A 27574-nucleotide genomic window follows, 5' to 3' on the forward strand; every position below is an offset into this window, starting at 1 on the left:
AAGATCTCCGATCATGACCATGGCGAGAATAGATATTACGACTCAGCGTAAGAATACAATCTCGGCCGGACCTTGAGACACCCCTCGAAATCAAAAGCAGACTCAGTGGTCAATACAGAAAACATGGCCATCTTTGACGACATCGAGGCGCTCATCCTCGCCAACTGCCCAGGCCACAAAGATGTACCTGCCGCCTTCGCCAGCATTGGCTGTTCGCCATCCATATCCATCGCCGTTCTCGAAGGCGGCGTCATCACATCGCGCTGCTACTCCACCGTCGGCAACGACACCGAGACGCTCTTCCAAGCCGCTAGCATCTCTAAGCCCGTCAACGCGCTCGCCGTGATGAAGCTCATTGAGCAAGGCCGCTTCACCCTCGACAGCACCGTCCGCGCTCTCCTGCCAAAGGTCCTGCTGGATATACTCGTGGAGGGTTCCCCGCCCAGCCAGCGGCCCATTGTCGAGGGCATCACCGTGAAGCAGCTGCTGAGCCACACGGCGGGCCTCACCGTCCATGGTTTTGCCGGCTACTCACATACGGACAGGGTGCCGAGTGCCAAGGAGATCCTCGCGGGGGCGCACCCGTCCAACTCGCCGCGGATCCGTGTCGCGGCGCTCCCGGGCCACTCGCATAGCTACTCGGGCGGCGGCATCACGCTCCTGCAGTGGATCCTCGAGGCGGTGACGGGGCAGGACTACCCGACGCTGATGCGGGAGCTGGTGCTGGAGCCGCTGGGCATGACGCGGTCGACATTTGGCGCGCTGCCGGAGGGGGAGAGGAATGTTGCGTCGGCGTACTACACGCAGCATACAAAGGCGGATGTGGATCACCATGTACAGCCGGAGAAGGCGGCGGCGGGGCTGTGGACGACGCCGACGGATCTTCTCAAGGCGGCGATGGGTGTGCAAAAGTCGCTCCAAGGTGCAGAAGGCTCGCTGCTGAAGAAGGAGACGGCAGAGTTGATGCTGACGAAAGTGGCGGGCGACATGGCGCTGTCGTGGGTGCGGCCCGACGCGTCGACTTTTCATCACAATGGGTCAAATGAGCCGGGTTTCATGTCGCAGCTATATGCGTACGCCAAAATAGATAGCAGCGAGAAGAAAGTGCCCGAGAATTGTGGCTTTGCTATCATGCTCAATGGCGGCACGGAGCCGGTGTTTACGGCAGGGTGGAAGGTGGCGCTGGCTATTGCGGCGCTGAAGAAGTGGCCACTGACGACGAGCGCTTCGTATCTCGCGGCCATCCAGCCGTTTCGGCCGATTGACGATGGTACGATGGGTGAGGGGTGGAAGGCCTGGAAGGGAGAGTGGGCGGCGAAGGAGCAGGGCCAGAGGTATACGCTGGGAGAGAGTGAGAAGGGCAAACCGGTGCTGTTTTACGGTGGTGTAGGACCGATTGCGCTGCTGCGGACGGCGGAGGATAGCAGGTTTGAGCTGGAGGGATTGGAAATGAACGTGGTGTTGGAGGAGAAGGAGGGAGTGAAGACGATTAGTGTGAAGAGTGGCCTGTCTGGAGATGCGATTGAGCTCAAGACCGTCGAGGCCTGAGCATATAGTACTCGGGGGGTTCGACAACGTATCTATATCAAATTGTGGTTTAATGAGAAAGGCTTACAATTGATTGAACTGGCGACAAATGTGTGAGCTTGCACTTTGATTGCCCCAGCGGCTGGTCGAGTATAAGCTGCCATCGCGGGGCCGTCCGACTTCGTGGTATACGTCGGCGCTCAATTCAGCTACTGCAGCCATGTCAATGTAGGAAATCAAGACTCAGTAGTTTAGAGCCCACATCGGGTAATGTCCACAATCCAAATCTATCCAAACATTAATGGCGATGAGTTGACGGACTGCCGATCGCCGATCAATGCCTCGGGCCGGTGGGCTAGCGGCGCGTGTGCGGAGGCGCCAAGCTCCCAGCTCCGTCGGGTCCGGACGACAGCTGGCAAGTCGTGTCTAACCTCGCAGCGCCATCTCCTCTGTGCGCTTTCCTCTCGTTTACAAAACTCAGCATCTACCTGGGACTGCGAGTTCTTCTCAGGTCGGAGCCTAGGTACTCGTTAAGCGTCGGCCGGTCTTTGCCGGCACTGCCGATCATCCCGGGCGCCGCCCACACGTCGTCATGATGGAGGCTCACAACGCCGCCGTGCGTCTCATCGCGCAGCAGGTCCAGCGCTTTTCAGAAAAGAATAAACCGTTTCGAATCTACCACGGCTCGACCAACAGCACGCGGACCTCGCAGCGGCGCGCCGACAACACCATTGACACGAGCCAGCTGACGCACGTCCTGTCCGTAGACGCGGCCTCCAAGACGGCCCTCGTGGAGCCCAATGTCCCCATGGATGCGCTCGTCGACGCCACCCTCGCGCATGGCCTCGTGCCGCCGGTGGTGATGGAGTTCCCGGGCATCACCACCGGCGGCGGCTTCTCGGGAATGGCGGGTGAGAGCAGCTCCTTTCGGCACGGCGCGTTTGATGCGACGATGCGCTCCATTGAGATTGTGCTGCCGACGGGCCAGGTCGCGCGCGCGTCCAAGACAAATAATCCGGAGCTCTTCTGGGGCGCGGCGTCTGCGTTTGGAACGCTGGGCGTGGTGACGCTCCTGGAGGTGGAGCTGCGCGACGCAAAGGAATACGTCGAGCTGACGTATTCCCTGACGACGAATAGCAAAGACACTGTCAAGGTGATGGAGGACGCTGCAGCAAAAGAGGAGACTGACTATATTGACGGCATTGTGTTCAGCAAGAATGCTACGGTGATATGTATAGGCAAGCTCACCGACGACCTGCCCAAAGGAAGATCATCGCAGCGATTCTCGCGGCGGAGCGATCCTTGGTTCTACATCCGGGCAAAAGATGTCCTGAAGCAGCTGGAAAAGAAACCAGCGCAAGACGCGGCAAACACAGTTGTCGACTATATCCCACTCAGAGATTACCTGTTTCGCTACGATCGCGGCGGCTTCTGGGTCGCCAAGTATGCGTTTCGCTACTTCCTCACGCCCTTTAACCGCATCACCCGCACCGCGCTCGATCGCTTCATGCACGCGCGCGTCATGTACCGCGCGGTGCACAAGAGCGGCCTCGCCGACAAGCACATGGTGCAGGACGTGGGCGTGCCGTACGACGCCGTCTCAGACTTTCAGGACTGGCTCGACACCAACTTTGCCATCTACCCGCTGTGGCTCTGCCCGCTGCGCGTGCAGCGCGACACCCCCCCTGGCAGCGTTGCCGCCGACGCCCAGCACGGCCTGCACTCGGACTTTGGTCGGCCGCACGCGCCCAACCTCATGAACTTTGGCGTCTGGGGCGACATGCAGGGCGCCCGGGCGCGGCGCGCCGTCGTCGCGCGCAACCGCGACCTCGAGCGCAAGGTGCAGGCGCTCGGCGGGAAGAAGTGGCTGTACGCGCACGCGTACTACCCCGAGGACGAGTTCTGGGCGCACTACGACCGTGCGTCGTACGACGCCCTCCGCGCCAAGTACAGCGCGGGGTACCTGCCGAGCGTGTACGACAAGGTGAGGGTGGATGTGGACGCGGAGGAGGCGGCGGTGCGAGCCACGTGGAAGACGAGGGCCAAGCACCAGGTGAAGGAGATTTGGCCGGTCAGAGGGGTGTACGGGTTCTACAAGGCGGCTGTTGGAGGGGATTATTTGCTGCAAAAGACAAAGACGAAGTCTGTGGAAAAGGTCGACGGGAGCAGTTCATAGTCTTGAAGGGAGGAAAGGGCTGTTTTTTTTGGACCATGGGAAGCGGTTGGTAGATGAAGTATGTATATGGAATTTGTCAAGCGTGCTAAAGAAAAAGAAGATGTGAGGAAGATATGCCGGCCGTAAATCATCGCAAAATCATTCCCGCAGGACAAGTAAAACATTATTATAACTTTTCTCCGTCGATGCTCTCAAATGCTCCAGTCTCATGGGTATCAATACAGGTTCTGTTCGTCGTCCTCCGTCATTCGTCGTATTTAGCGGCTAGCATGATTTTTTTTTTGTTGGGTGTGCGTGGAATCCACCACAGGTGCAGGCATTTGCGTATCAGCGTGCCTGCACCTGCTCTGCGCTGCCCGAGGTGCAAGCTTCCGTCCCGCCCGGGAACTGGGCTTCTTCCACGAGGCTCTCGAGCCGGACCTTGGGCGGGGGGCCGCCGCCGGACGGGGCCGCCGTCGTCGGGCTCACGGACGGCGGTGTGAGGGAGGACTGGCGGCGGATGCGGTTGCGGAGGAGACCGCTCGACGCTCGTGGGCCAGCCATCGTGTGTCTTTCTGGTTTCTTCTTGACGTGAACTAAAAAAACCGACTGGCCCTGGAGGAGGGGATAAGTGAGCGAGGGACTGTGTGAGGAGAAGAGAAGGATTTATTTGTCCGAATTTTCTGACCGGGAGGATGGCGGCGCCGCGCTGACGACTTACTGAGATATCAGGCAGCTAGCCAAGCCAAGACCAACTAGTTGGCTGCGGTGCGACAGCTCAGAGACAACAAGCGACAGCCGTCTTTTTCCTTAAAGGTTCGACGCCGGTTACTGCAGCGCACATCGCAGGCCTGATGATGGCTGGGATGACACGCACTGCATCCAGGTCGCACTCGGGGAGGGATCGTCGGTCCCGTGGCGGTCGCCGGCTGCTCGTGTGTAAACGATGGCTTGGGACAGCGAAAAGCGCCCCGTGTTTATTAGCTGCTTTCCCACCGTAGCAGCCACGGCGCCGTCTCTTCATGCAGGTGTGTGTGGAGGATGCCTCCAGCGTCTTACATGTAGACAGTTGGCCCTGCCTGGTCCTTGGGCCGCCGAGAGAAGAATACCCACGGCGTGGAGGGGTACATATTTTGAATAGGACTGCGTCGGACATGAATTCACGTTGTTGTCTTGTCAAAAGAAAAAGAAAAATACAGTTTCGAGGCGAGTATGTCGCTCGCGTGCTGTACTGTGTTTTCTGTCTTACACAAGGCATCAAGACCGATGACATCAATGATTTTGTGGCTGTTACGTTGGTCAGTAGCACAAAAGAATGACAGCGCTGTGTCCAGACGGTCACGCAGCTTGACAGCCAAGGCAAAGTCAATTTTGCCCGAGATTGGGCAGGTTTTTAACGATTGCTAGAAGGCCTGCCGAAAATGAATGCAAAAGGTAAGCTGACAGAGCTGACAGCAGCAAATTTTGTATCCAGTCAGCACTCCAAGATGAAGCAATAGCAAGAGAAACACTTTAAAAACCAAAGGTCAAATATGGTAAACAGAAAGGCTATAATAAAGTGAACATTAGGTCGACTCTTGCGACCCATCCGAGTCCTCCGAGTCAGAACTGGCGTTGTTGGCGGGGGCCAGGGCACCCCGATGAAGGCGAATAGTGCGATCGACACCATCAAAGCTGGACTGACGATGAGCAATTGTCAAAACTGTACAGCCACCAAAATTGTCCTGCATTGCCCGATGAACCACCACCTCAGTTTCAGCATCGATACTACTCGTCGCCTCATCTACCAGTACGATTCTGTAGCCAGTGTCTCGTTGACGCAAGATTGCTCGCGCTATGCAGAGTAGTTGTAGTTGACCTTTTGAAAAGCCGACACTGTCCAGCACGGCATCAAGTCCACCCTTACTAACTGTGGGAACCCATATATGTAGGCTTTTGAGTAGTTGTTCAAGGTCGCGATCTCTTTTTTCAGCCTTTTCTGCATCCTGAGTGGACGTCTTCTTGACCTCATTCATAGAAAATGGTAGCAAGTTTATCCGAACAGTCGTGTCAAACTGTACTTGGTCTTGTGTGATGGTGATGAACCGAGCTCGCAACTCGTCTGGCGCGATCGATGAGATATTAATTCCATCTATTTCAATCTCACCTTCGAGCTCGAGAAAACCCAGTAGCGACAGAAGTAGTGAGGTCTTGCCGCTGCCACTGCGACCAGCCACACCGATTCTTTCACCCGGCGCGACAGTCAGAGACAGATTTTGCAGGGCTGCTCTTGCGTCAGGGGTGCGTGAATAATATGCGTAGACGCTGCGAAGACTGATGTTGCCCGAGGAAGGCCAATTCCTCGGTAGTTGGACTTCTGATTGCTTACGCTCTTGCGGTGTGTCTCTCTCGAACATGGAGATTCTCGCGAGAGCGCCGGATGACGTCTCCATCGCTGTGTAAGCAGTGATGGTGTTTTCAAGTGCTTGGCTTAGATAAAGAAGCCCCATGAAGGACAAGCCAACAGCGGATTGTGAGGAGCTGTCCCTTATTAGGACCGTGACTGCCACAAGCACAGTTCCCACCACAGCGGTAAGGAGGCCAAGAACAAGCGATAGCCAGACTTGAATCGCTGCAAGAAGATAGTAAGGCTTCTGCGACTCTTCTAGCGCAGTGAGCCCATCCTCCATGTTTGGCTCTTCCCAACCAAATGCCCGAATATGTATCAGACCAGCTGCGGTCTCCTCGAAGAAAGTATAGAGAGGAGCCTTCATATCGAGGTCGAGGTGACGCACTTGTCGTGACGTGCGGAGGTAGTAGCGTTGGATGAAGAAGAGCAGAATGAACATGAGCGGTAGGATAGCAGCTAGATAGGTGGCACCGGAGAGTATGATACCGGTGTTGATGACCGCATTCGAGCCGGCGTACACCGTCCTCATGTATGAAACAGGCAGGTTTTTTGAAATCAAATCCATATCCTGGCTGTACAAGTTCAAGAGACTGCCGGTCTTTGTCGCAGAATAGAAAGCAAGCGTGCAGCCTGTCGTAGTCCTCACTACCCTTTCGTGAAGACTGGCCGATGAGTGTGGGGAGAGCTTTGTGTGGAGTATCCAACTTTCCAAAAGCCCATTGAGACATGCGGCTATGGCGACGCCCACGTATCCGATGAAAAAGAAGTCGCTCTCAGGGTCTACTTGAATCCAAACCCGGATGTAAACACCAGGAATGATTTCAAGCGCAGAGCCAAGAGAAACTAACAGAGCGTGCAAAAAAAACTTTATCTTCCCAATGGGGTTAATAAAGAGTTTGTATAGACCAAAACCACCTTGTTGCCGAAGATCGGCGTTGGTGGGAATCAAGGCGGGGCCGTTTGCCTCCAGAGATCTGCGAATAGTTTCCTGTTCCTTATTTTCTTCGACAACAGGGATGTTCCTATTCATTGGAATAAGAGATGCAACAAGACCGTCTGTGTATTCTGGGTTCCGGAACTGCGTGTTCAGAGCGGCTCTGCCTCGTCCATTTAGGAAGAGAAGTTGGTCGGTCACGATTCTGCTCTGAGGCAAGTACGTGGCTATCAAGACCGTAGATCCAGCCTGACGGAAAAGACCATTTGTACCACACAGCTGATGGAGAATGCAGATAGCCGTGACCGAATCAAGCGAACTGAATACGTCGTCTAACACGACGACCGTAGTTTCGGCGTATGCGGTACGGGCCATGGCCACACGCTGGCGTTGGCCGCCGCTCAAGTTGGCGCCATTGATACCGACGACATAATTCTCCCCTTCAGGCAGCCACGCCAGATCATCTTCGAGAAAACAAGCTCGAATCACTCGGCGAAATTTGGCGCTGTCGTATGGTAGATTGCCAATCACGTTTTGCCGAATTGACGTGTTACGCAACCACACTTTTTGGCCACAATACGCGATATCTGCGGAGTCAACCTCCACTGAGCCCCCCAAGACTTCCGTCTCTCCCAGTAACGAGCGCAGAATCAGCGACTTACCAGCGCCGGTGGGACCAAGCACCCCCGTTATGGAACCGGGGGCAAGCTCAAAATCAACGTTGCGGAGCATAGGCTTCGTCTCTCCCAGTGGTGCGATATCGGCGCGATTGAATTTGATCATGTATTGAGTGTTTGGAGTCGATGTATCTCCGCCCTGTGAAAGTGTTCTTGAGCCTACCCGAGACCGCGAATCTTTCCTCTCATTGAGTACTAGGAAGTCCTGGATGCGAGAGAAGCACGCGAGTGTGCTCGAGATGGTAGAAACCGTTCGCAGAACCGCAGAAAGAGGCCTTGCAATCAGCGAAACGACTGCAAGCATGGGAAACACTCTAGACGCTGCTATTCGGTGATGAAAGGCAGATCCAAAAAATGCAGATGCAATGACAATAACAGGTGTCATCAAGTCGCCAAACACGAGAGGTCCCACGGACAGGGCCTGTAAGCGCCGATATCTCTTCGAAACCTCAATCTCTGACAGCCGAAGCCGTTGCAGGAACGTCCCGACAGTTGGACCTAGGCCAAGTATTTTGATAGCTGTAAGCTGGGGAAGAATTTTGGCAGTTTGCGCGATCCTCTGTTCGATGCTCTTATTCCAATTCAACAATCGCGGCGACATGATGTAGCCGATGAGATAAGCCACAATCGTAGTCACAAAGAGCGGACCGAGCACAGCCAGGGCAGATATACCAATATAGTCGGACAAGAGGTAAATTCCGAGGGTAAGCTCAATTGCGCCGATGGGAATCTCCAGGCTCTGCGGGATTCCAGCAGCAATACCGTCCATATCGGCACTCATCAGCGTTGCTGCTGTCGCATTCTTCGCTTCGGCCTCCGGTAGTTTGTGTTCCTTGTCAAGCATGGAAGCAATGAGACCGCCTCGTAGCCTGGTAATGAAGCGATTCATTTGATGCGTGAACACGGTCCGAGAAAACGCAATTCCGAAGTAAACAAGGGCGGCGGCCGCGATCGCCCCGCTGCGCTCTTGGGTATCATTAGGCCCGACGTCTTTTTTCCCGACCAGATCAATAACGCAACGGATGACGAATGGCTGCGCAAAATTGAAGCCGGTGACGGTAAGCCGGGTAATGACCAACCCGAATAGGCGGCCCCTCCAAGTCTTGAAGCAGGCCTTCCCAAGCTCGTTTCGCTTCGCTGGCCTGATATCCGGGCGAGGCTTCCAGTGCGCTGACAGTTGTTCATGGAGAACTTTGGACGAGAGTTCCGGGTCGAGGCGATTTAAATGCAGCATCAGAAGCGGCCCACGAAAACCGATCTCAAAGATTGGGCCGAGGTATAGCAAGAGTAGTCGCCGCAGCGGACCACACGTGGCTTCTGGCCCAACATCATTCCGCAGGGCATCATTGATCAGTATGCGCCGTTTTGATATCTCTTGGAGGGCAAGCAAACTGAACTTGAGCGCGCTCGAAGCTGCAACGAGGGCGCCAAGGGCCGTGAGGCTGGGGCGAATAAATAAAGAACGACTTCTTGTCGCATCCGTGACAGTAGTGACAAAAAGATAGAGACTGAGCCACGCAGAGGAGCTGATAGACCGTCGATGATTTGCATGAACAATACAGCCTATGCAAACTGCTGCTAACAGCTCGATCGCCGCGGCGGCGAGAGTCACGTTTGTGCGCGAGCGATTTGATGAGATCCTAATGGCCAGAAAAGCTATCTCCGTGGCAATGAGAAGAGCGGCAACTGACTTCGGAGAGCATTAGCCAAGTGATCATAGCCGAGCCAAAGGAGGGTCAATCTCGCTCACCAGCTTCGTCCAGAGCAGCGCAGTTTTCTGAACATAGAGGGGTGCCTTGCAGTAGTGAAAGCCAGCGAAAATTGATGCAAGCACCAAGCACGCCGAGAGAGCCAAGCTGAAAATGGACTCCTCAAACTTTAGCGTGAAATCAAATCTTGAGGTGGTGCTGCCCCAAAACGCCTGATCCGAGAAAGTCGCCATTCTTTCGCAGAAGTGGAAGTTAGCCTGAAGAAGCAGCAATTCTGGCTGCAGCTAGCACAACGCTAGCTGGAGTATAGGGAATCTGCTACTAGAGTATGATGACTTGCTTTTCCTGTGGCAGCTTGTGTGAGTACAGGGCGGCTTTTTGTGGCTGTCACTGTTGCGGCCGCGCGATGAAGCTGTGAGAGAATGCCAGTACGGCCAACATCGGCGGGGAACGCCCCTGTTTTTACTGATGAGAGCGACGGGCTGGATAATCTCAGATATGCGACTAGCCAATTTAGTCCGCGCCCCCAATTGGAGTACCTGGCTGCGATGCATGCCCCAGATTGCGCCCTGGCTGCATCCTCTGCAGGTGTCTGAATGCTGAAATGCATGCGCTACCAGTATACGTAGGATGGATACCTTGCTGGAAGTGGCCTGCAGCGCTCGGTGGAGCAAAATTTGGTGTTCCGCGCTGCCGACAAAAGCACCGCAGATGATAATATCTATGTGTACTATCGCGGCGCGTGAGCCTGGCGTGCTACAATAGTCGGAAAGAAGCTGATCTCGAAGTGGTATCATTGTCGTTAGTCTAGTCTATAGAGTTCGTTACATATATGGGCGGCTTTTGCATGTCAGGATTGGCCATGGTCACTGCACTTTTCAGTTTATGAACCGTAATCAATGCCCTTTTCCATTTGTATGACTGCGTTGATCACTGTCACCCCCTCATTATCAGCCATGGCTCAGGGTAGATCGATGTGGTGGCGCCCACGAGAGGACTCACTGGGAAGTGTTTGGCCAATTGTGGCGAGGGTAAGTGCTGCTATAGCGAAGCCAAGTGCAGAGGGAAGCAACATGGTGGTGACGCGACAGTTGAGGTGCAGAAAACAGCTGCGCCTCTGTTGGTAAAATAGGTTGCTAGGGGCAAAACCCTCCAAGAAGTACTGGTTGGGGTTTGATGAAATTCTGTTCACGATGCTCACTGCCGCGTGCGACCTCGTACAGCAATTATTGCAGAAGGCGGGTTACATCAAGCCAGGGACTATTGTCGGTGCCCTAGCGGGTCTTCCCTTGGCAGGAACCTGCCACTGCCCAATAATCCAGGAACTTTTGTCTGGCTGATGGCGTGTCCCCAGACAGCAGCCGCATCAAGCAGGCCCGTCCGAGCCTCACCGCAGGAAACCTGCTTGTGGCGTCGAGTTCTACCTATGGGACAGGGCTTTTTGTAATAAGTTAGACGAGGGCCTCGAACAGGCCGAAATGTAACCCCAAAGAGTGACAAGCCATCGAAAAAAAATATTCAGCAGTCGAAGGATGCACCCCTTTGTGGCAGACTTGGAATTGGCAGGGCGTCTTCACTGCTTGACATTCAGCGTGGAAGAACGAAGAGGATCAGCCTTGTCCCTTGTTCATCGTTAGCACAATCGAGCGCAAGGGTGACGGGATCTGATCCGTACACCCGTTAGACAACCGTGGCGCTGCGTCGCTCGATGGCAGGGAACAAACTAGCGAGCCTATCCGTATATTGCATATCAACTCCCTTCTCGTCCCGCAGCTTAATCGCTACGTTGGGCAGTTCAAAGGTTCCTTCATTTGACAGCATTCTAGCCCTAGCTTGTCCTGGTACGGCCCCTGAGATGCATAGAATACCAGTACCATACGCAGGCTTACACGGGGCTTGCACTTTTGAGAGCGCCAAGCCGTTGCACTGGCCAGCCTTTTCATGTCAGCTGCCTTGTTTTAGCGCTTTATCCCTTGCCCAAGATTGGCGTTATTATGGCGAGGTCCACAGCCACCGGGAGGGGTACTGCTTCGCCAGCCTGCCAGCCACTTGCTATCCGTGAGATAAGTCAGGCTGCTGTGGTGTCAGGCCCAGGCTGGACGAAAAGTATGTTTCAACTGCTCTAGATGTGGCGGCTTGTTGAATCAGCTGCTACTCCGCAAGTTCACGTGTAGCTCTGGCCAACTACATCTGTGTCCTCATCGGTGCAGAGATACCAGTGGCGTTTTGAGATGCCCCAGGCACTTAGCTTGCTGGTGACAGGGCCAAGGGCCAACTCATGAAAACGATACTGAGAACAACTCCCCCGCATCTGCGTGGGAAGTCGGGGGCTTTCCGTTGTGGATGGCACCATGGCAACGGCCAGGCGCGCGCCATGCAGGTCTGTGCGAAGCACCAGGCGGTGCAGGTCAAAATCTGAGCTGCCTGACCTATCCCTCTGCCTTTGCGAGAAGGCGCTCCCACACTCTGTAGCCCGATACAACCGCACATTGTGCCCCGTAACGTTAGGCAGGATGTGCACGCGGCCACCCACCCCCCTTTTGTTGTAGACGCTAAGTTACAGCATGGGAGATTGGCACGCAACCTCTGTTCGCAGACAGTGATGCAGCTGGCACCATCGTCTCCAGGCACCTTGAGGATTCGTTCTAAAGGGCTGCAGAGATTGTTGATTGTTGGGGGCGGCTGAATGGAGCCGGTAATAGTGGCACATGGTAGGTCTCAGGCAATTCTACAATCAGCGAGTTTGAGAGATAATCCTACGAAAACAGGGCGACTGATTAAGAACACCATAGTTAGAGCAGCATTGGGTACGAGAAGCACCAAACGGCTGCCTTGACGCGTCAGCAAGACGCGAAGCGCACTCGAAGGTTATTTTGTCGCCATGGACAGGGCAGCATTCGCTGATCAATCACAATTCACCAGCCAAGTATATTGCTATGGCACCATTTTCAGATTGATAGCAGCATGCCTGCTCGCCACAAACTGTTCGTAGCTATTCCTCGTCCTCCACATCAGACCCAGAATCGGAATCGTCATCTGCCTCGCTCGGATCTACTAACACGCCTCGGCGAAAGCGAGTAACCGAGCTGACGCCCTCTAGACCAGACTGGCGAGCAGACATTCTTAAAACCGTGCAACCTTGAAAACAGTCCCGCATAAGATCGTTTGCAATTCTCTCCTTCTCCATGTTGAGGCAGCTCGTGGCATCATCCACCAACACCACTCTGCTGCCTGTCTCACGCTGACGCAGAATGGCGCGTGCAATGCATAACAGTTGCGTGTCGCCTTTTGAGTAGCCGACATCATCAATATCGGCGTCTAGGCCACCTTTCTTGGCCAGGGGCAACCATATATGCAATCGCTTGAGTAGGTGCTCCAGCTCGACGTCTTTCTGCGCGTCATGCGCGTACCTCCAGCTTTGGTTTGTGTCGTTCAAAGTCAACGGCAGTAGATTTGTGCGGATTGTACCCTGAATTATCACCGGTTCCTGGGTGATTGTTACAAGACGTAAGCGTAGGACGTCGGGCGCAAGTGAGGAAACATTGATGCCATCAATTTGACATTCACCCTCGTATCGAACAAATCCAAGCAGCATGAGGACGAGTGAGCTTTTCCCGCTGCCGCTTCGCCCGCCAATACCAAGATGCTGGCCAGGAGCAATCGACAGGGTGACATTGAACACAGCAGGTGCATTGTCGACTGTCGGCATGTAATGCATGGATGCGTTGCGCAGCTCAACTGCACCAACAGAAGGCCAGTTCGGTGGCAGCTCCACCGATGACTCTGCAATTTCCAAAGGTGCTCGTCGTACAAACTCGTATAGCCGCAGCACAGCGGCCAACGAGGTATCCAAATTGGAAAAAGCCAGAATGGCCTCATAAAGTATGCGAGGTAAACTTACGACAGTATAATAGGCCAAGCCAATAGACGTGGCAGTAGAGATTCCTTGGACAAAGAAAGCAGGCGCAAGAAGTATAGCAATCAGTCCTGTCCCGAGAAGATCTGTAGAGAGACGTAATCGTTTTTTTGTCATGGCCTTGTGATAGAATGATATCTGACTTTCTGTCAGAACCCTCATTCCGTCTTCCAGTCGCTGCTCCCGACGATAGAAGAAGTTTGGATGTGTTAAGCTAGCAGCAGTCTCGTCGAAGAACGTGCAGAGAGCGCGTCTTTTTTGGTCGTCGCGCAGTCGTATATCCCTCCAGGACAAGCAGAAACGGCGTGCGCGAACAAGAATGTATATCAGTATGACTGGAAGACTGACTGCAATGTAGTTGTTGCCTGACAAGATGAAAAAGATCATTATGAGAGCTTCGAATCCGGCATACATAATCCTGAGGATAGATCTCGGGAGATCTTTAGATATGAGAAGCATGTCCTCATTGAACAAGTTCAAGAGCTTTCCAACATGGCTCAGCTCAAAAAAGGCAAGCGTTGACCGAACGACAGTCTCTATCAAGGTCTTGTGTAAAGAGACCGAAATGCGCGGTGATAGCCACACCAAGGTATTGAAGTATGCTGTGGACCCTAATACTGCGGAAACCAGCGTCAATGAGGCATATGTAGCATATAGGGAAGGGTCTTCCGGGTAAAAGTCGATCCAGAATCGTAGATAAACATCAGGTAAAATTTCGGCCGCGGAAAATGCCAGAACAAGTAAAGAGTGCGCCAAGGCTCTGAATCGTCCGAGAGGCTTTATTGCAAGCCAAAAGAGCCCCCAGTCGCTAATACTTTGTTTCCGACTAGCCTGTCGACTGCCAGGCCGCCCATTGGCTTGCAAGTATCGGAAGATAGCACTTTGCTGCCTATTTTCCGCCACCAACAAAGCGTTGTTATTGAGATTCAAAGTGCGCAAAGCGGTCGCAACTCGCTGGCGGCCCGGTGGGTTCAAATAAGTGTGATCCAGTGTGGCATTTCCATGCCCGTCCAGAAAAACTAGCTGATCTATTACTTCCAGACACTGAGGCAGAGATGTTACTACCACCACTGTACAGCCTGCCCGCCTCAGGATGCTGTTTCTGCCACACAGTTGATGCAAGATGCAGATCGCAGTTTCAATATCCAAGGAGCGGAAAACGTCGTCAAGGAGTGTGATATTGTGCTGTGCATAGATTGCCCTCGCAATTCCAATTCTCTGTCTTTGGCCATCACTTAGATTAGATCCATGGACTCCAACAATGTAGTTGTCGCCCCCAGGAAGCCTCTCGAGGTCGGAGTCCAGAAAACAAGCTCTGATGGCGGCCGTGTAGCGTGGCGCATTATAAGGGAGGACGCCTATAATGTTTTCACGGATTGTAGCCTCTTGTAGCCAGACGTCTTCTCCGCAGTACCCTATTTCCGTTTCGTTGACTTGCACTGAACCTGCTGAGACTTCACTGACACCCAGAATAGCACGCAGAAAGGTGGATTTTCCAGCCCCGTGAGGACCGATGACCGCTGTCACTGAACCCCGAGTAAGCCGGAAACAGACTTCTCGCAGAATTGCAGACATCGTTCTATGCGGTGCAATATCTGCGTGGTTGAAGCAAATAACATCGCCAGAGTCTGGTGTTAAATCTATAGCCATTGGAGCATCTGAGGTGATTCTACAGTCTTTCCTTTCTGGAAGCTGCAAGAACCCCTGCATGCGAGCAAAGCATGGAACTAGGCTCATCATGATTGACATGGAGCCAATTATGTGAGGAAGGGATGTTAGGATGGTAAAGATAATAGACAAAAGAGGGAAGACTTTAGCCGCCGACATTCCACTATTAAAGAAGCTCGCAGAAATAGCTGCCCCAATAGCGGCTGCTGGCACCCCCAGATCAGCGATGGTTGTGAAAAATGAGATTGTGGCAGTAATAGCGCCCACGGGCATTGAGGCTTGAGTCTCTGCAATTCGGAGGCGGTGCAGGAATTCACGTATGGTAGGCCCCAGCCCAACCATTTTGATGGCTGTAAGCTGCTGGATTATTCTAGAAGTACTAGAGACCCTGCGGTTCATGCTCTCGTTCCAGTTTGTAATATGTTTGAGTGTCATTCGCGCAAGTATATAGCATGCGAAAGAAGATGAGACGATCGGCAAATAGACCACTGAAGCTGGCGCATCAATCAGCCAGGACAGCAACGAGCTTCCTGCTCCGAGCTCGAAAATTAAGATCGGAACAACCAAGAAATTGGGCATATTGTCGACAATACCATCAATATCGGTGCTGACGAGCGCGGCAGATGCCGATTTCTTTGCGTCAGCTTCCGTCAATTTTTGAAGCTTGTCGAATTGAAGGGCAGTGAGGCCGCCACGCAGACGAGCTGTGTAACAAGCCATGAGATGAGAAAAGTGCTCCTGGGCCAATGCAGTGCCAAGAAAGATGGCAATAGCAGCGCCGAATACAGCACAGCACTCTGATGTGCTACTCGTTTCGTCATATTGCTTTTCCACAGTTTCAATGACGTGGCGCAGAACAAATGGATGCGCGCACTTGAGAGCAGTGAGAGTAAGCCGGGAGAGAAACAGTGGCTGAAGAATAGGTTGCCAGGTCTTCAGAGACGCAATAAATAAATCACCAGGCCGTGCCGGGCCCGGAACTTGTTGCATAGTCCAGCATTTCTTCAGTTGTCGAAAGAGCAGTGCTGGGTGCTGTTCAGGGTCAATTTGACCGGACCGTTGCATAAAGACGCGTGCCCAATAACCACCTGCCACGAGAGGGTTCAAGGAAAAAGACAAAAGCCCCCGAAAAACCCCACCGCCGGCATGGTCTCCCAGGGTCTTACGCATGTCGTCATCTGCAAGAAGCTGTCTTTTTGACCTATCCTGCAGCTCGATCATGACCAACTTCAACGCGACTGCTGCGCCGGGAAGGTGATTCCTCCAGCATGGTTCAGGAACAAATGGCGAGACTTGTTTGCTCTCAACATCATTGAGGAGATTGACAACCAGCCCCAAAGTGAATAACAAAGACGGGCGAACAGAGCGCCTATGTTCCATATAGGTAAGACCCACGATTACAAAGGCGGACGCCGCGCCCATCACTGAAACAATGTCAGGCATTCTCAGAGCATTTGCAGCTTGAATTCCAGCGAGACAGGTGGCAACGACCTAGAGAATCTGGTTAATCTCGGAAAGGATGGAGAAAACAAAGACAGGACGAACCAGCTTGGCCCACAGAAGCGGGCTCCAACGAACGTAGGTCGGCTCTTGGGAATAATGGTACAGGGCAAAGGGCGAGGCGGCAGCAAAAATTGTTGAGGCGACGGAGAGGGGCGTCAGGTTCTGCAATTTCGGAATGAAATCCAGACCGAGCACGGTCTGGGACGAAAGCAGAGAATCCATTTCTGAGGGGATCGCCATCGCAAGGCCAAAGGCGCCGCTCCCTCGTGAGCTGTTCTAACAAGAAAACCCCACGAGACAGAGGTTGGAGTTGAGGCTGCGAGTCCCTTCACCAAGACGCATGTATGCTTGCTTAGCTCTGATGTTAATGCCAGCTCAAGCAGACGGGACTCGTAGGCAGCGGGCACTTCGTCTATAAGCGAAGAGGACCTGCAATGGTTGCTGTGCGGGGACAGGCGTGAAAACATATGTTGCGGCCCCTAGGAGGTCGGCGGGGATGGGCGCTGGTCTGCTCATAAGCAGCACAAGGATGGTTAGGAACATAGGCGCTGCTAATAATAACGGGACGCGGGGACTAACACAGCGTTACATCGACCGCTGCAGCTAAAGTTCAGTGGGCAAATGAGGCGTTTTCTGCATCACACAACTAACGTCGGCCACCCACTTTCGGGTCACCCCTAGATACGGGTCACGTCGCGCCTGCCCTAGCACTAGTAAACCTTCATTACTAGTCACGCGTTTTCTCTATCCACAATTATTATTATTACCTTAAATTTTATTATTATATCTATTATAGGTTAATATACTAAATAATAGCTTTAAAATGTAGTTTAGGACGTTTTTAGTGGTATAAGTGGCTAGTAAGTGGCGAAGAAGTGGATAGTGCCCTAGTTAATACTATAGGCTTAATTAAATAGCTAGGTACTATAAAATAGGCTTTTAAGTTATTATAATGCCTTTTTAGTACTTAGGAAAGGTATCTTATTAGATGAATCCTAATATAAGATACTACTAGTAACCCTCCTTTATATAAGTAGGTTAGGTAACTTATTTAGCGAGTTGCCTTTTAGAACGGCGATATAAGACCTCTTAGGAAGAACTAGTTAGATAGCTTTTTACTTTAAAACCTAAAAGTAAAGATATTAAGAGGTAAGAGGCTTAATTTTTAATATATAAATAGTGCCTTAATTAACACTATTTAGAAATTCTTTACTATCTTTAAAATACTAGCTATTAAGTAAATTTAGTAAAAGAATTAGTATAATATAAATAAAATAGGGCTTATAATAGGGGTCTAAAAGAACAGCCTAGTACTAGGATTATTAATAAAGAAATTTATAATAAAGAAATAATTTAAGTAACACTTTTAGAGTATAATTATAGAGTATATCTTAGCTACTAGTAGGCTATTTAAGTTACTTATTATTTTTAAAGGCTAGACTATTTAATAATAATAGTTTCCCTTAAAGCTTTAAAAATATTAGAATTAGTATTTTTAGGTATCCTCTTAAAGCTAGATAAATAATAAGATTATACTTAATTAGCTTAAAGATATCTTTTTACCCTAAATAAAGCTAAAAGGTAATAAATACTAACTTCTTATTATTAATAGTTATAGTAGTTATTATATAACTAAATTCTTTAAGGAATATTATTTTAATAATATTATTCTTCTTTTCTTACCTTATTATAACTCTTATATCTTCTAGTCTCTTAATATAGCTATTTTTAGCCCTATAAAGAGGTTCTATTATATTAAGCTTTTAAAGTACCCTAATAACTATAATTCTTTACTAATTAGAAAGAGAATTTTTCTTAAGTATTATATAGTAGCTAGAAAATAAGGAATTATAAAAAATAATATCCTTATAAGCTAGTTTAGCTCTAAAATATAGCTAATTAATAGGGTAAAGCTATTAATAAGCTATTTATTACTTATTAAGGTATTAGTAGTTATACTTATAATACTAAAAAAGGCTTAAAAAACCACTAATTTTAATATTATAATACCTTCTAATAGGTATTAATTAAAGTGGCTTCTTAATAACTTTATTATACTTAAAAGTAGCGCCTATAATACTTAACTAGTATAAAAGAAGATCTAAAAGCAATTAAGTAGCTAAGCTAGTACTATTACTATTTAAAAAGCCTAGATAGTATAACTTAAGGTATAGGTTAATATCTAAAAGCCTTAAAAACATATAAAAGTCAATCTAAATCCTAATTTATAATTTATTTAAGTTATTAAAGTTAAAAATATATATTACTAGCTAAATGAGTAATTACTTAGCACTAAGGACTAGCTAATAATTAATATTAATAAATTTAAGCTCCCTATAGGCTATAATAGTGTGTAATAGGTTTATTTTATTTATATATATTTAATCTATTTTATTATAAGGCTTTTTAGCTATAAGCTTATGATGTGTTATACTGACCTGTATCTGGGGGTGACCCGAAAGTGGGTGGCCGACGTTAATAACGTATTAGCTAACTAGTTAGTGGTCCAGTCACAAGCAGCAACGCCCCGCGATTACTTCTTTCCCACCTCGGTCCACTTCTAGAGAGGCCGCAATCAATAGCCTCATGGGGTAGGAGCTATGGGGCCGAGCCTGTTTTGTATAGAGATAGGCTTGCATTTCGCGGAACGAATGCTATGCAGTTGCCCCTGAGAAAAACCTGGCTAGTTACCCAGTAGTTACCAAGTACTCCGAGCGGTCCAGTTGTATTCAAGTTACAGTGGTCGCCGGCGCCAGCATCGTGGTCATGGCTCTTGCGTAGCGATGAATCTTTTGTACCCGAGGTCGCCTCCTGCTTGGGAATGGGCTGGTGCATGTTGCGACCCGAATCTGCTCTTTGATCATACACACAAAAGAATTTACCGGCAACAAATAGTGCTTGCAATCAGAATGCATGCTATCACCTGTTTGAAAAGCTTGCGCTGGTTTCGTGGGGCTATAAAATCGGCCGGTGGTGGTAGCGCGCCCTGGGTATGCTATCCGTTAGTTTGTCAATACCACTGCCGCGGGCGAAGGCCCAGCTTTAGAGATGAGCAGCAGCGAGAGGCACTGTTTTCAAAGGTTGGGAACGCGAATGCACTGGCAACAAAGAATGGAAGCGGCTGTATTTCTTTTCTCACGACTAAGTCATGCTCGAGACGCAATACCATATGCAATGTTGGACTGCTGTCGCAGCTCCGCCTGCTGGATGGTGAGCCTGATAGAAGAGAAGCCACATTGCCCACGCTGGCTCGGGACTGCAGCTGAGACTAGGATTATTGAACTACTGGCTAGTTATATGCAGGTAGTGAGCGCAAATACCAGGTCGTAAGAACAGGCCAGCTATCTTTACAAGCTTTCAAGCAAAACCAAGGGGTAAATTCGTATTTGCCGAAGAAGAATCGAAAGTTACTCATAGTCGAAAACTCCTCTTGCAGATTAGCGAGGACCGCCTCCTATGAGAGCACATCTGTTGGTGAGATACGACGCGTACTCTGTGAAATGTTTCTATTGCAGACCAGCGCACAAATCCCACCGCATGAATGCATGTATAAACTCATGAAGACAGTGTAGAGCTATTTGCAATCTATCTGCAATGGAAACGCTACCCAAGCGTCGAGAGTTAGAATGCAGGTGTCCCAGGCGGAGCAGTTTGCTGTCCAAATATAGAGCCGGTCGTGACAGCAGCACGTATCGAGTTTCCAGGCTAGCGCTGGCGCGGACATTTAAGCCCAGCACAAAAATGTGTGAAGAGCAAGGTTCGATGTGTGCTAAATGCTAAGTGGAACTCAGATACAGAGAAATACAGAAGGATTTGCCCACCCAGCCATCATGCTTCCTTCCCATTCCACAACGCCCTAAATCGTCCATTCTCCTTTGCCAGCAGCTTTTCGGGTGAGCCCATCTCCACCACCTCGCCCGCGTCCAGCAACAGAACAGTGTCAAACCTCTCAACAGTGTTAAGACGATGAACAACAGAAATGATGGTGTGCTCCGCGAAATGGTCCTCCAGAATTTTTACCATGAGCTCTTCGGTCTGCTTGTCAACAGTACTCATGGCCTCGTCTAGGATGAGAACAGAGCTTTCGTCCCTGCTAGCGAGCGCGCGTGCCATGCACACTAGCTGTTTCTGTCCTTGCGACAGCTTCAGGTCGGCAATGTCACCGTCCAGTCCACCTTGCCCCTTCACAATATCCCAAAGTTCTACAGTCTTTAGGTGATTCATCAACTTTTCATCATCCAGCTCGTCCACCGGCTCGCCATCGCTAGAATTGCGCACGAGGTTGGAACGCAGAGTGCCAGGAAGCAGCATAGGCTCCTGAGGAACAGAAATCAGACGCGGGCGAAGGACGTTGTGGGCAACGTCAGTAATATCGATGTTGTCAATCGTGATGGAGCCCGACTCGAGATCGAGCAAGCGATACAAGGTGAGAAGCAGAGAAGACTTGCCACTGCCTGTGCGCCCGCAAATAGCAACCTTTTGTCCGGCTTGGATGTCCACATCGATACCATTGAGAGCGCGGAACGCCGGATTGCTCCCTTTCGGTGGGTAGGAAGCGGTGACCGAGCTGAAGCGCACGGCACCCTCCGTCGGCCAGACCGTAGGCAGGCGGCGCGGGTTCGCAGGCGGCAACTCTTTTGGCGTCTTGGTCTCAAACGTACGGATTCGCTCCACGGATCCAAGTGCGGTTTCTGTGCTCGTGAAACTGAGTACGAGCCATGCTAGCGAGTCCCCCAGTCCCGTGATATTTGTCAGCGCGACACCCAATGCTCCAGGGCTTGTAGACGACGGAATGGTGATGCAGATGATGATTAGCAGCACGCAGACGAAAGCAACAAAGAGGTCCAATACGAGCTCCAACCAGAGCTGAATAACGCGCAGCATGTAATTGGGTCTCATTGTTGCGTCCAGTAGATCCATACCCGCAGCTTGATAATGCGACTCCCACCCATACGCCTGAACCGTCGCGACGCCGTCAATCATTTCAATAATGTGCGTATTTACGGGCGCAGAGGATTGCAAGTCCAGGTAACGGAGCTGCCTTGAGGTCTGCAAATAGTAGTTCTGCAGAAAGTAGACGAAAAGCATCATCGGAGCGATAATGACTGCCATGTACAAGGATCCGACGAGGATCAGCCCCATCAAAGCTACGAGCCAGATGAGTGCCATGAAGGTAAAGATCAGATTCAATGGGAGCTCCAGGTCGATTTGCTCAATATCTCTGCTGAAGCGATTGACAAGGTCGCCAGGAGGTGTCGCGACGAAGAAAGACAGCGGTGCGCTCATTGTAGCCTTCAACAGCCGCGTGTGGACCTTCCGGAGGGCCGTCGGCGCAACGTAGATGAGGACAACGTAAAATGTCCCAAGCATGATGAAAATTTCCAGGATATTTAAAACAACATAGACTGAATAGTAGTAGGCTGTATTGATCGGCGCGGGCAATTCGTTTGCCTCTGTCCACCACTTTAGCCACAGGGTCGGCAAAACCGGCCAGGTAGCGGAGAGAATGACGGTAAAACAGGCGAGTACTGCGAGCTTGCGATCAATCATGCTGAGGTAATAAGAATATAAAGTTATATCGCCAGTTTTTCGAATCAGGTCTTTGTTTTTCTCGTCCTCGTTGACATTTGTCCCGTGGTCCGCGTCGCCTTTTTGTGAGCTGGCGCTGCTCGCATTTGCTGTGTCGCCGTCGGCAGACTTGTGGCTCGTGGCAATCAAATCTTGGATCTTGGTGTTTTTCTTGAGTTCTTCCAGTGTACCTTGAATGACAGATCCAGGGCCATCGTCCCCGAGGAGAATAACGCTGTCCGGCCGATCGATCAGATGAAGCGCATGAGTTGCCAGAACCACTGTGACGCCATTCTTTCGCAGGAGGCCAGACGGCCCAAATACTTGATCCCAAACAAATTGTTGCGTGGCCCAATCGAGACCACTGAGTACGTCATCCACAAGAATGATAGGTTTGCGAGAAAAGAGACCACGAGCCAATGAGATTCGCTGCTTCTGTCCACCGCTGAGGGAGACGCCCTTTGTCCCAACAGCCGTAGCATCGCCCTGTGGGAAATCTTCAAAGTCGCGATCTAGGCCACAAGCTGTCACAACCGTCTTGTACCAAGTTTCGTCCCACTCGGATTTGCAGATGATATTGTCTTTCGCTGTTCCGCTGATGATCCATGGCTGTTGAGAACAGTATGCAACGTTTGACGTGCGGACCTTAGCATCGCCGCTGACATTGAGCTGTCCCAAGAGAGCTTGCAGTAGTACTGACTTCCCAGAGCCAACTTTGCCGGCCGCAATGTTGAATGTCTCGGGCAGAATCCTTAGGTTTGCATCTTTGATCAAGGGTCCTTTCTTCGACTTGGCGGTAACGTTGGCGTTTGTGGTAGAGAAGATTGGCTCTCCAAAGCTAGGTAGCAGGTCCTCAGACCGGGGCAATTCGGGGGCAGAGCCAAGAAGCGCCACCCGGGCTTCATAATCGCTGCAAAGTCTCAGGAAGTCCTGAATACGGACGAAGCATGGCAAAGCAGCGATTATGAAAGGGTACATGTGTGCCATCATGGAAACTGGGCCAATAATGAGGTTCATGATGCTCATAGATGTGAATGCTTCCGCGACAGAGAGTCGTTCGCCAGCCTTGGTAGCGAGAAGAGCGATGCCAAAAGTGATGGGAGGGGCGAGACTCTCGGGCACCTTGCTGCTCACGTTGAGGATAGTCATGAGTCTTCGGAAGGCCAGAGATTGACGGATTTCGTGGTCCATCAATTTTTTTATGGCAACGAACCAGGAGTCGATAAGCCCAAGCATCTTCGTTTCTTTCATGTGGCCAATCACGGTGGTTGTGTCGCTGACTCGTTTTTCGACGGCCTCGTTGACCTTCTTTTGCGCACTGGGAACGTACATCCCGCACACGCCAGATATCACAGCGCCAATGACAATTGTAATGAGCGGGCCAATGAACCCCCATCCAACCTGGCCAGCCAAGAGCCAAATGGCAAAGGCAGTCTCGAGCGGGGCAATCCAGAAATCATGGATGAAGTAAAATGAAGCCGTCACACGGCCAACGTCCACAGTAATCAAGGTAAGTGCAGATGAGCCCTTCTTCTCTCCTGGCTCCATTTGCGCGCCGTAGTGCAAAATCGTTGCCATCATGGACGTACGCATCATGACTTTCATGCGCCCCTTTGCCTGCTCATATGCATTGGATACCAACACCCTTCCGAAGAAAAGGAGGAAGGCGCCAGCAATCAAAGCATATCCGCTGCCTTGGTCCACTTCTGTATCTCTGTCCTGCCGTGTGGCATACTGAATGACTGCTTTAGTATAGAGGGGAACGAGAAGTTTGAAGACGGAAAGGATCAGGCGCGGGATAGCAGCAGCAATCACAGCTGACCTACAGCTATTCAGCACCATGAAAGCCAGTGCGTATTTGCCGCTGTCTTTGTACTTTTCCCAATTCTGAAGCATTTTTTGCAGCAAAGAGCGGGCCCGCTGCTCGGGTTTCAATCGGGGAAGGTCGCTTGGCTGCAGGAAAGAGGCATTGCCGATCTGAAGGAGGGGGTTCACCCACCAAAGGGAAAGCTGGCCCACGATGCTTGAAGTCTCTTCTGCGCCCAGCGTCTTCCAATCCCCGATCATAATGGATCTTTTACTTCTGGCTTCCAGGCCAAAGAGAACGGCTTTAGCAGCGATGCTCGCGCCAAATGTGTAAGTCAGTGGCGCCAGCTCGTCCACCAAGAAGATGGTTCGGTATCGAAAGCCATCAAGCACAGTAGAGAAGAACGTGAAGGCAATAATCAATTTCGAGGGTGTAATAGATCGTATGTGGCTCAGTTTCCCGAGAAGTGCAAGGAATACGGCGTCGGCGACGTTGACGGCAGCAGCGGCAACTGACACCGTGCCGGCAGGCACGCTTGCGCGTAGATATATCCACTGTGCAAGGAGCACTGCTTTCGTGACAATTAATGCGAATGCGATAGTCTATGTAATTATTAGCCGTTTGTCGTGTATGCCTAATAAACGCGCGCATTATGGCTCACCATCTTCATGTAGTATATGAATGTCGCGTGGACTTTGGGCTTCAGGCCCCATAGCTGGAAGATGCTGACAATGGCCGCGATGATGAAGAGAGCCGAAGGGATAATTGTGAAAATTGCATGTTCAAAAAACAAGGTAAAATCGAGGCGGCCATTGCGACAGCCAAATGTGAAGGGACCAAAGGCATCATCGCACGAGGCAAACCCGGCGGTGCCGAGCACCGATTGGCCAGTGTAGGCAAAGCCCAGCGACGGCGGCGCCCTTGTGATAAGCAGCTGTTCAATCATGATGCCGTATTTTGCCAAGTAACCGCGTCCGCGATTAAACAAAAAGCAGAGTACAAGAGCTCCGACCAGAAGACCATGCACAAGGCGCGGCAGAAAAGAAGGCTGGCCAACAAAGGGCTTTTGTACCAACCCCAGGCATACCCGCCGGGAGACTGCAGGGCCCAGATGTATCCAGGTCGCCGACTGATCAGGCTGAAGGTGGACTGTAGCCAGTTCACTAGCCTCGTGCAGAGAAGCTGCCAGTAGCTACCACAGCCTGGTGGTGTCCATTACAAGAGTGTGCAAAAGTAACACACGCAAGCCACCCGCCAAGCATCTCAGGTGATAGACATGCATCATGATTAGGCTATCTTGTAAACGAGCGGTGGTTCTCAAAAATGAGGCGTCTCGGGGTGGCTGTCTTCGGTGCATCTGTGATGGATAAATCGCGCTCCATCGGCCGTAGTAGGTGAGGAGGGCCGGCTGGCGCGTGTCACTATTTTCCTACCCAACCACACCAACCAACATATTGTGGCGCTTTATTATTGTAATTGAGACAAATATGTCGCGGGCGGGCGAAAAGATCAGCTTTCTGGACACCGCCATCTTTTTCTTTGCTCATGGGGGGTGCGCCCGCAAGCTTGGTTGGCTCACAGCGGGTCGAAACAACAACCCGCAGGCGTGGAGGGTGGCACGAGGCTTGTGATGGCGGGTAGGATTCGGTGGCTTTTCTTGCTTTGCTGTGTTGATTCTGCTGGTGCCTGAATTCTTGCAGTCAAGAGTTCTGTTCGAGTAAGGCTTGCAGAATCCTAATCTCGAGGCTTGCACAAGATTCCAGCGCAATCGAAGATGCGAGAAACTCTCTGCCTAGCCTAGGCAGAAATAATGTGCTGGCAAAGAAGGCTGTAGAAGGTCAGGTGTGGAAGTTCCGAACCATGGTCGACCAATTCTTTTCTGGAGCGTATCCATTCTGCGACAAGGTGGAACACGTACTATTGGTCTTGGATTACGGCAGTTTGTTTCCGCTCGGAGCAAAAGTTCTTTTGAAATTGAGCCTTGACGCTCGTTTTTGCGTCGAGGGCCTGTTGCTGATGCGGACCTTTGGTGATACTTGAGTCAGTGGTTACCCTACACCGACTGGAACCAGTTGATGGCCATTTGGATATCGAGGCTGTGAAGTTTGAAACGGTCACATTTGGGGCGTCAAGTGCGACAGTTGCCCAAGCGCAGTGGCCATGGACGGATTGCAAAAAGGCTGCAGTGGTAGATGGCAGCCAACACAAGACAAAAGATCAAAATAAACAGAAAAAGACTTGGATACTAAATGTTCAAACAAAAGCTCATGTAGGATCCTAGAAGACCAATCCCGCGACTTAAGCGTCAATTCAATGACGACGGCTGGCCGGTTCTCGGTCTTGAAACTCCGTGCGCATTGAGGTCGGCCGGCAACTCCAGGATATGTTTGTGCAAGCGAGGTGAAACTGTCAAACCATGAAGCTCAGATGCTCCATCTAGACTTGCGCCTGGACTGACATTGACAGAGCGATCAGGAGGCATCAGACTTCCTGACATTGCCGCATTGAATCTTTCCATTTTGGTTCTATGGTATGCAGAAAACTCCTTTGTCGTTGGAGCGCCGTCTGCGCCTGCAGCTCCAGTAGTGTTACGGCGTGATCGACGATGCAAGAATGCAAAGAGAGCCAGGCCGGCGAAAATCGCAACCAAGGGGATGCAGGCTCCAATCACCGCTTTCGCGCCAGTCGAAAGACCGCTGTCGGCAGAATTGTTTTTATTGTCGTGGTCATTGCTGGTGCCGTTGCCGCTGGTTTTGCTGTCAGAAGGACTGAGGGACTCGGTCAGGGCCGAGCTGGCAAAGGTATTTGTAGATGTGATCGTGCTCGTATTCGTGGTAAGCTGACTGTTGACTAGCATGACGCAAGGAGCCTGAGCATACATAGAAACTGTATCGCGGAGAACAAACGTTACGAGTTCAATGTCGTGCGAACTGCAATCTGTATTTGGGTTCGCAGTGACGCTGCTGACTGATGAAAGCGAGCGCAGGCAATGATACGCGGGAGAATGCCAGCAGCCATATCCACTGCACCGAATCAGTCAACGTCAGCAAACTCAATCCTGTTATCTTGACATGAAAGCGTGGTTCCTTCTTGCAAGCTCACCTCGGGCAGCAGGCTACCGCCTTTTCTGTTGGCGCAAGGATTTGACTCATCACGGCCTCGAAGTCATTTTTGCTCTGCTGGGTGAGGCTGGAGGTAGTCGGAGTCGCTCCTGCGAATTCGCACGCCGAGACATAGCCCGCTGGGCAGATGGAGGCCGGCGAGAATACTGGGTACAGCTCCGCGTTCCACGCCGCCGCATAGCGAGGAGGGTAGCAAGACGTCTTGAGCTGTCGCGAAGCGGTTCCATCGCACGTCCGGCCGTAGTCAAAAACCAGGAGTGGGCCGGAGTAACTGAGTGTAAAAGATTCGCAGCCTGCGGGAGGCGTAAAGACGGAGGTCATGGGCCCAAGATTGACCGTTGGGTGCGACACGTCTCTTTGTGCCAGGCGAGTCAGCAGCGCGGCCTGGCCGCCGTCCGACGTGACCGTGATAGTTTGCATAGTTTGCATAGTGTGCTTGTTTGTATTTTTTTCTCGGCAGCAGTTCAGGACAAGTCGCCTATTTACCTCGTTCCACAATCTTGTTTCTTTTGAGGAAGCGAGGATGGTGCTGCTCAGAATCGTGTCGGGCCAACGGCCCTCAACCTGGCCCAATACGGGTAACACAAAGAAACCCCAGC

General features: G+C 51.2%; 7 protein-coding genes across 8 annotated transcripts; 2 read left to right on the forward strand and 5 right to left on the reverse strand.

Annotated features, from left to right (window-relative positions):
• Window positions 1–123: 123 nt before the first annotated feature.
• Window positions 124–1548, forward strand: LMH87_002918 (uncharacterized protein; the record flags this gene model as incomplete). Of its 2 annotated transcripts, none has more annotated exons than XM_056194454.1 (1): window positions 124–1548. In XM_056194454.1, one exon carries the CDS (start codon window positions 124–126, stop codon window positions 1546–1548), a length of 1425 nt encoding a protein of 474 aa, XP_056051391.1. The 2 variants fall into 2 exon arrangements, with proteins under 2 accessions (XP_056051391.1, XP_056051392.1); XM_056194455.1 differs by having other exon boundaries at window positions 1276–1548.
• Window positions 1549–2119: 571 nt separating this feature from the next.
• LMH87_002919 (uncharacterized protein) lies at window positions 2120–3703 on the forward strand (the record flags this gene model as incomplete). The annotated part of the gene is made up of 1 exon (XM_056194456.1): window positions 2120–3703. One exon carries the CDS (start codon window positions 2120–2122, stop codon window positions 3701–3703), a length of 1584 nt encoding a protein of 527 aa, XP_056051393.1.
• A 327-nt stretch (window positions 3704–4030) lies between these two features.
• Window positions 4031–4812, reverse strand: LMH87_002920 (uncharacterized protein; the record flags this gene model as incomplete). The annotated part of the gene is made up of 3 exons (XM_056194457.1): window positions 4031–4325; window positions 4404–4418; window positions 4742–4812. 3 exons carry the CDS (start codon window positions 4810–4812, stop codon window positions 4031–4033), a joined length of 381 nt encoding a protein of 126 aa, XP_056051394.1.
• A 435-nt stretch (window positions 4813–5247) lies between these two features.
• On the reverse strand, window positions 5248–9624 carry LMH87_002921 (uncharacterized protein; the record flags this gene model as incomplete). The annotated part of the gene is made up of 2 exons (XM_056194458.1): window positions 5248–9372; window positions 9433–9624. 2 exons carry the CDS (start codon window positions 9622–9624, stop codon window positions 5248–5250), a joined length of 4317 nt encoding a protein of 1438 aa, XP_056051395.1.
• Window positions 9625–15930: 6306 nt separating this feature from the next.
• LMH87_002922 (uncharacterized protein) lies at window positions 15931–16718 on the reverse strand (the record flags this gene model as incomplete). Its single annotated transcript, XM_056194459.1, has 3 exons — window positions 15931–16007; window positions 16142–16466; window positions 16521–16718. 3 exons carry the CDS (start codon window positions 16716–16718, stop codon window positions 15931–15933), a joined length of 600 nt encoding a protein of 199 aa, XP_056051396.1.
• A 3588-nt stretch (window positions 16719–20306) lies between these two features.
• On the reverse strand, window positions 20307–24799 carry LMH87_002923 (uncharacterized protein; the record flags this gene model as incomplete). Its single annotated transcript, XM_056194461.1, has 2 exons — window positions 20307–24455; window positions 24515–24799. The coding sequence occupies 2 exons, from the start codon at window positions 24797–24799 to the stop codon at window positions 20307–20309; spliced, it is 4434 nt and encodes a 1477-aa protein (XP_056051397.1).
• An 851-nt stretch (window positions 24800–25650) lies between these two features.
• On the reverse strand, window positions 25651–27395 carry LMH87_002924 (uncharacterized protein; the record flags this gene model as incomplete). The annotated part of the gene is made up of 5 exons (XM_056194462.1): window positions 25651–25681; window positions 25772–25877; window positions 26269–26675; window positions 26733–26876; window positions 26956–27395. The coding sequence occupies 5 exons, from the start codon at window positions 27393–27395 to the stop codon at window positions 25651–25653; spliced, it is 1128 nt and encodes a 375-aa protein (XP_056051398.1).
• Between the last annotated feature and the right edge of the window lie 179 nt (window positions 27396–27574).

This window comes from Akanthomyces muscarius, chromosome 3, assembly GCF_028009165.1.
Source record: "Akanthomyces muscarius strain Ve6 chromosome 3, whole genome shotgun sequence".
Taxonomy (NCBI): domain Eukaryota; kingdom Fungi; phylum Ascomycota; class Sordariomycetes; order Hypocreales; family Cordycipitaceae; genus Akanthomyces; species Akanthomyces muscarius.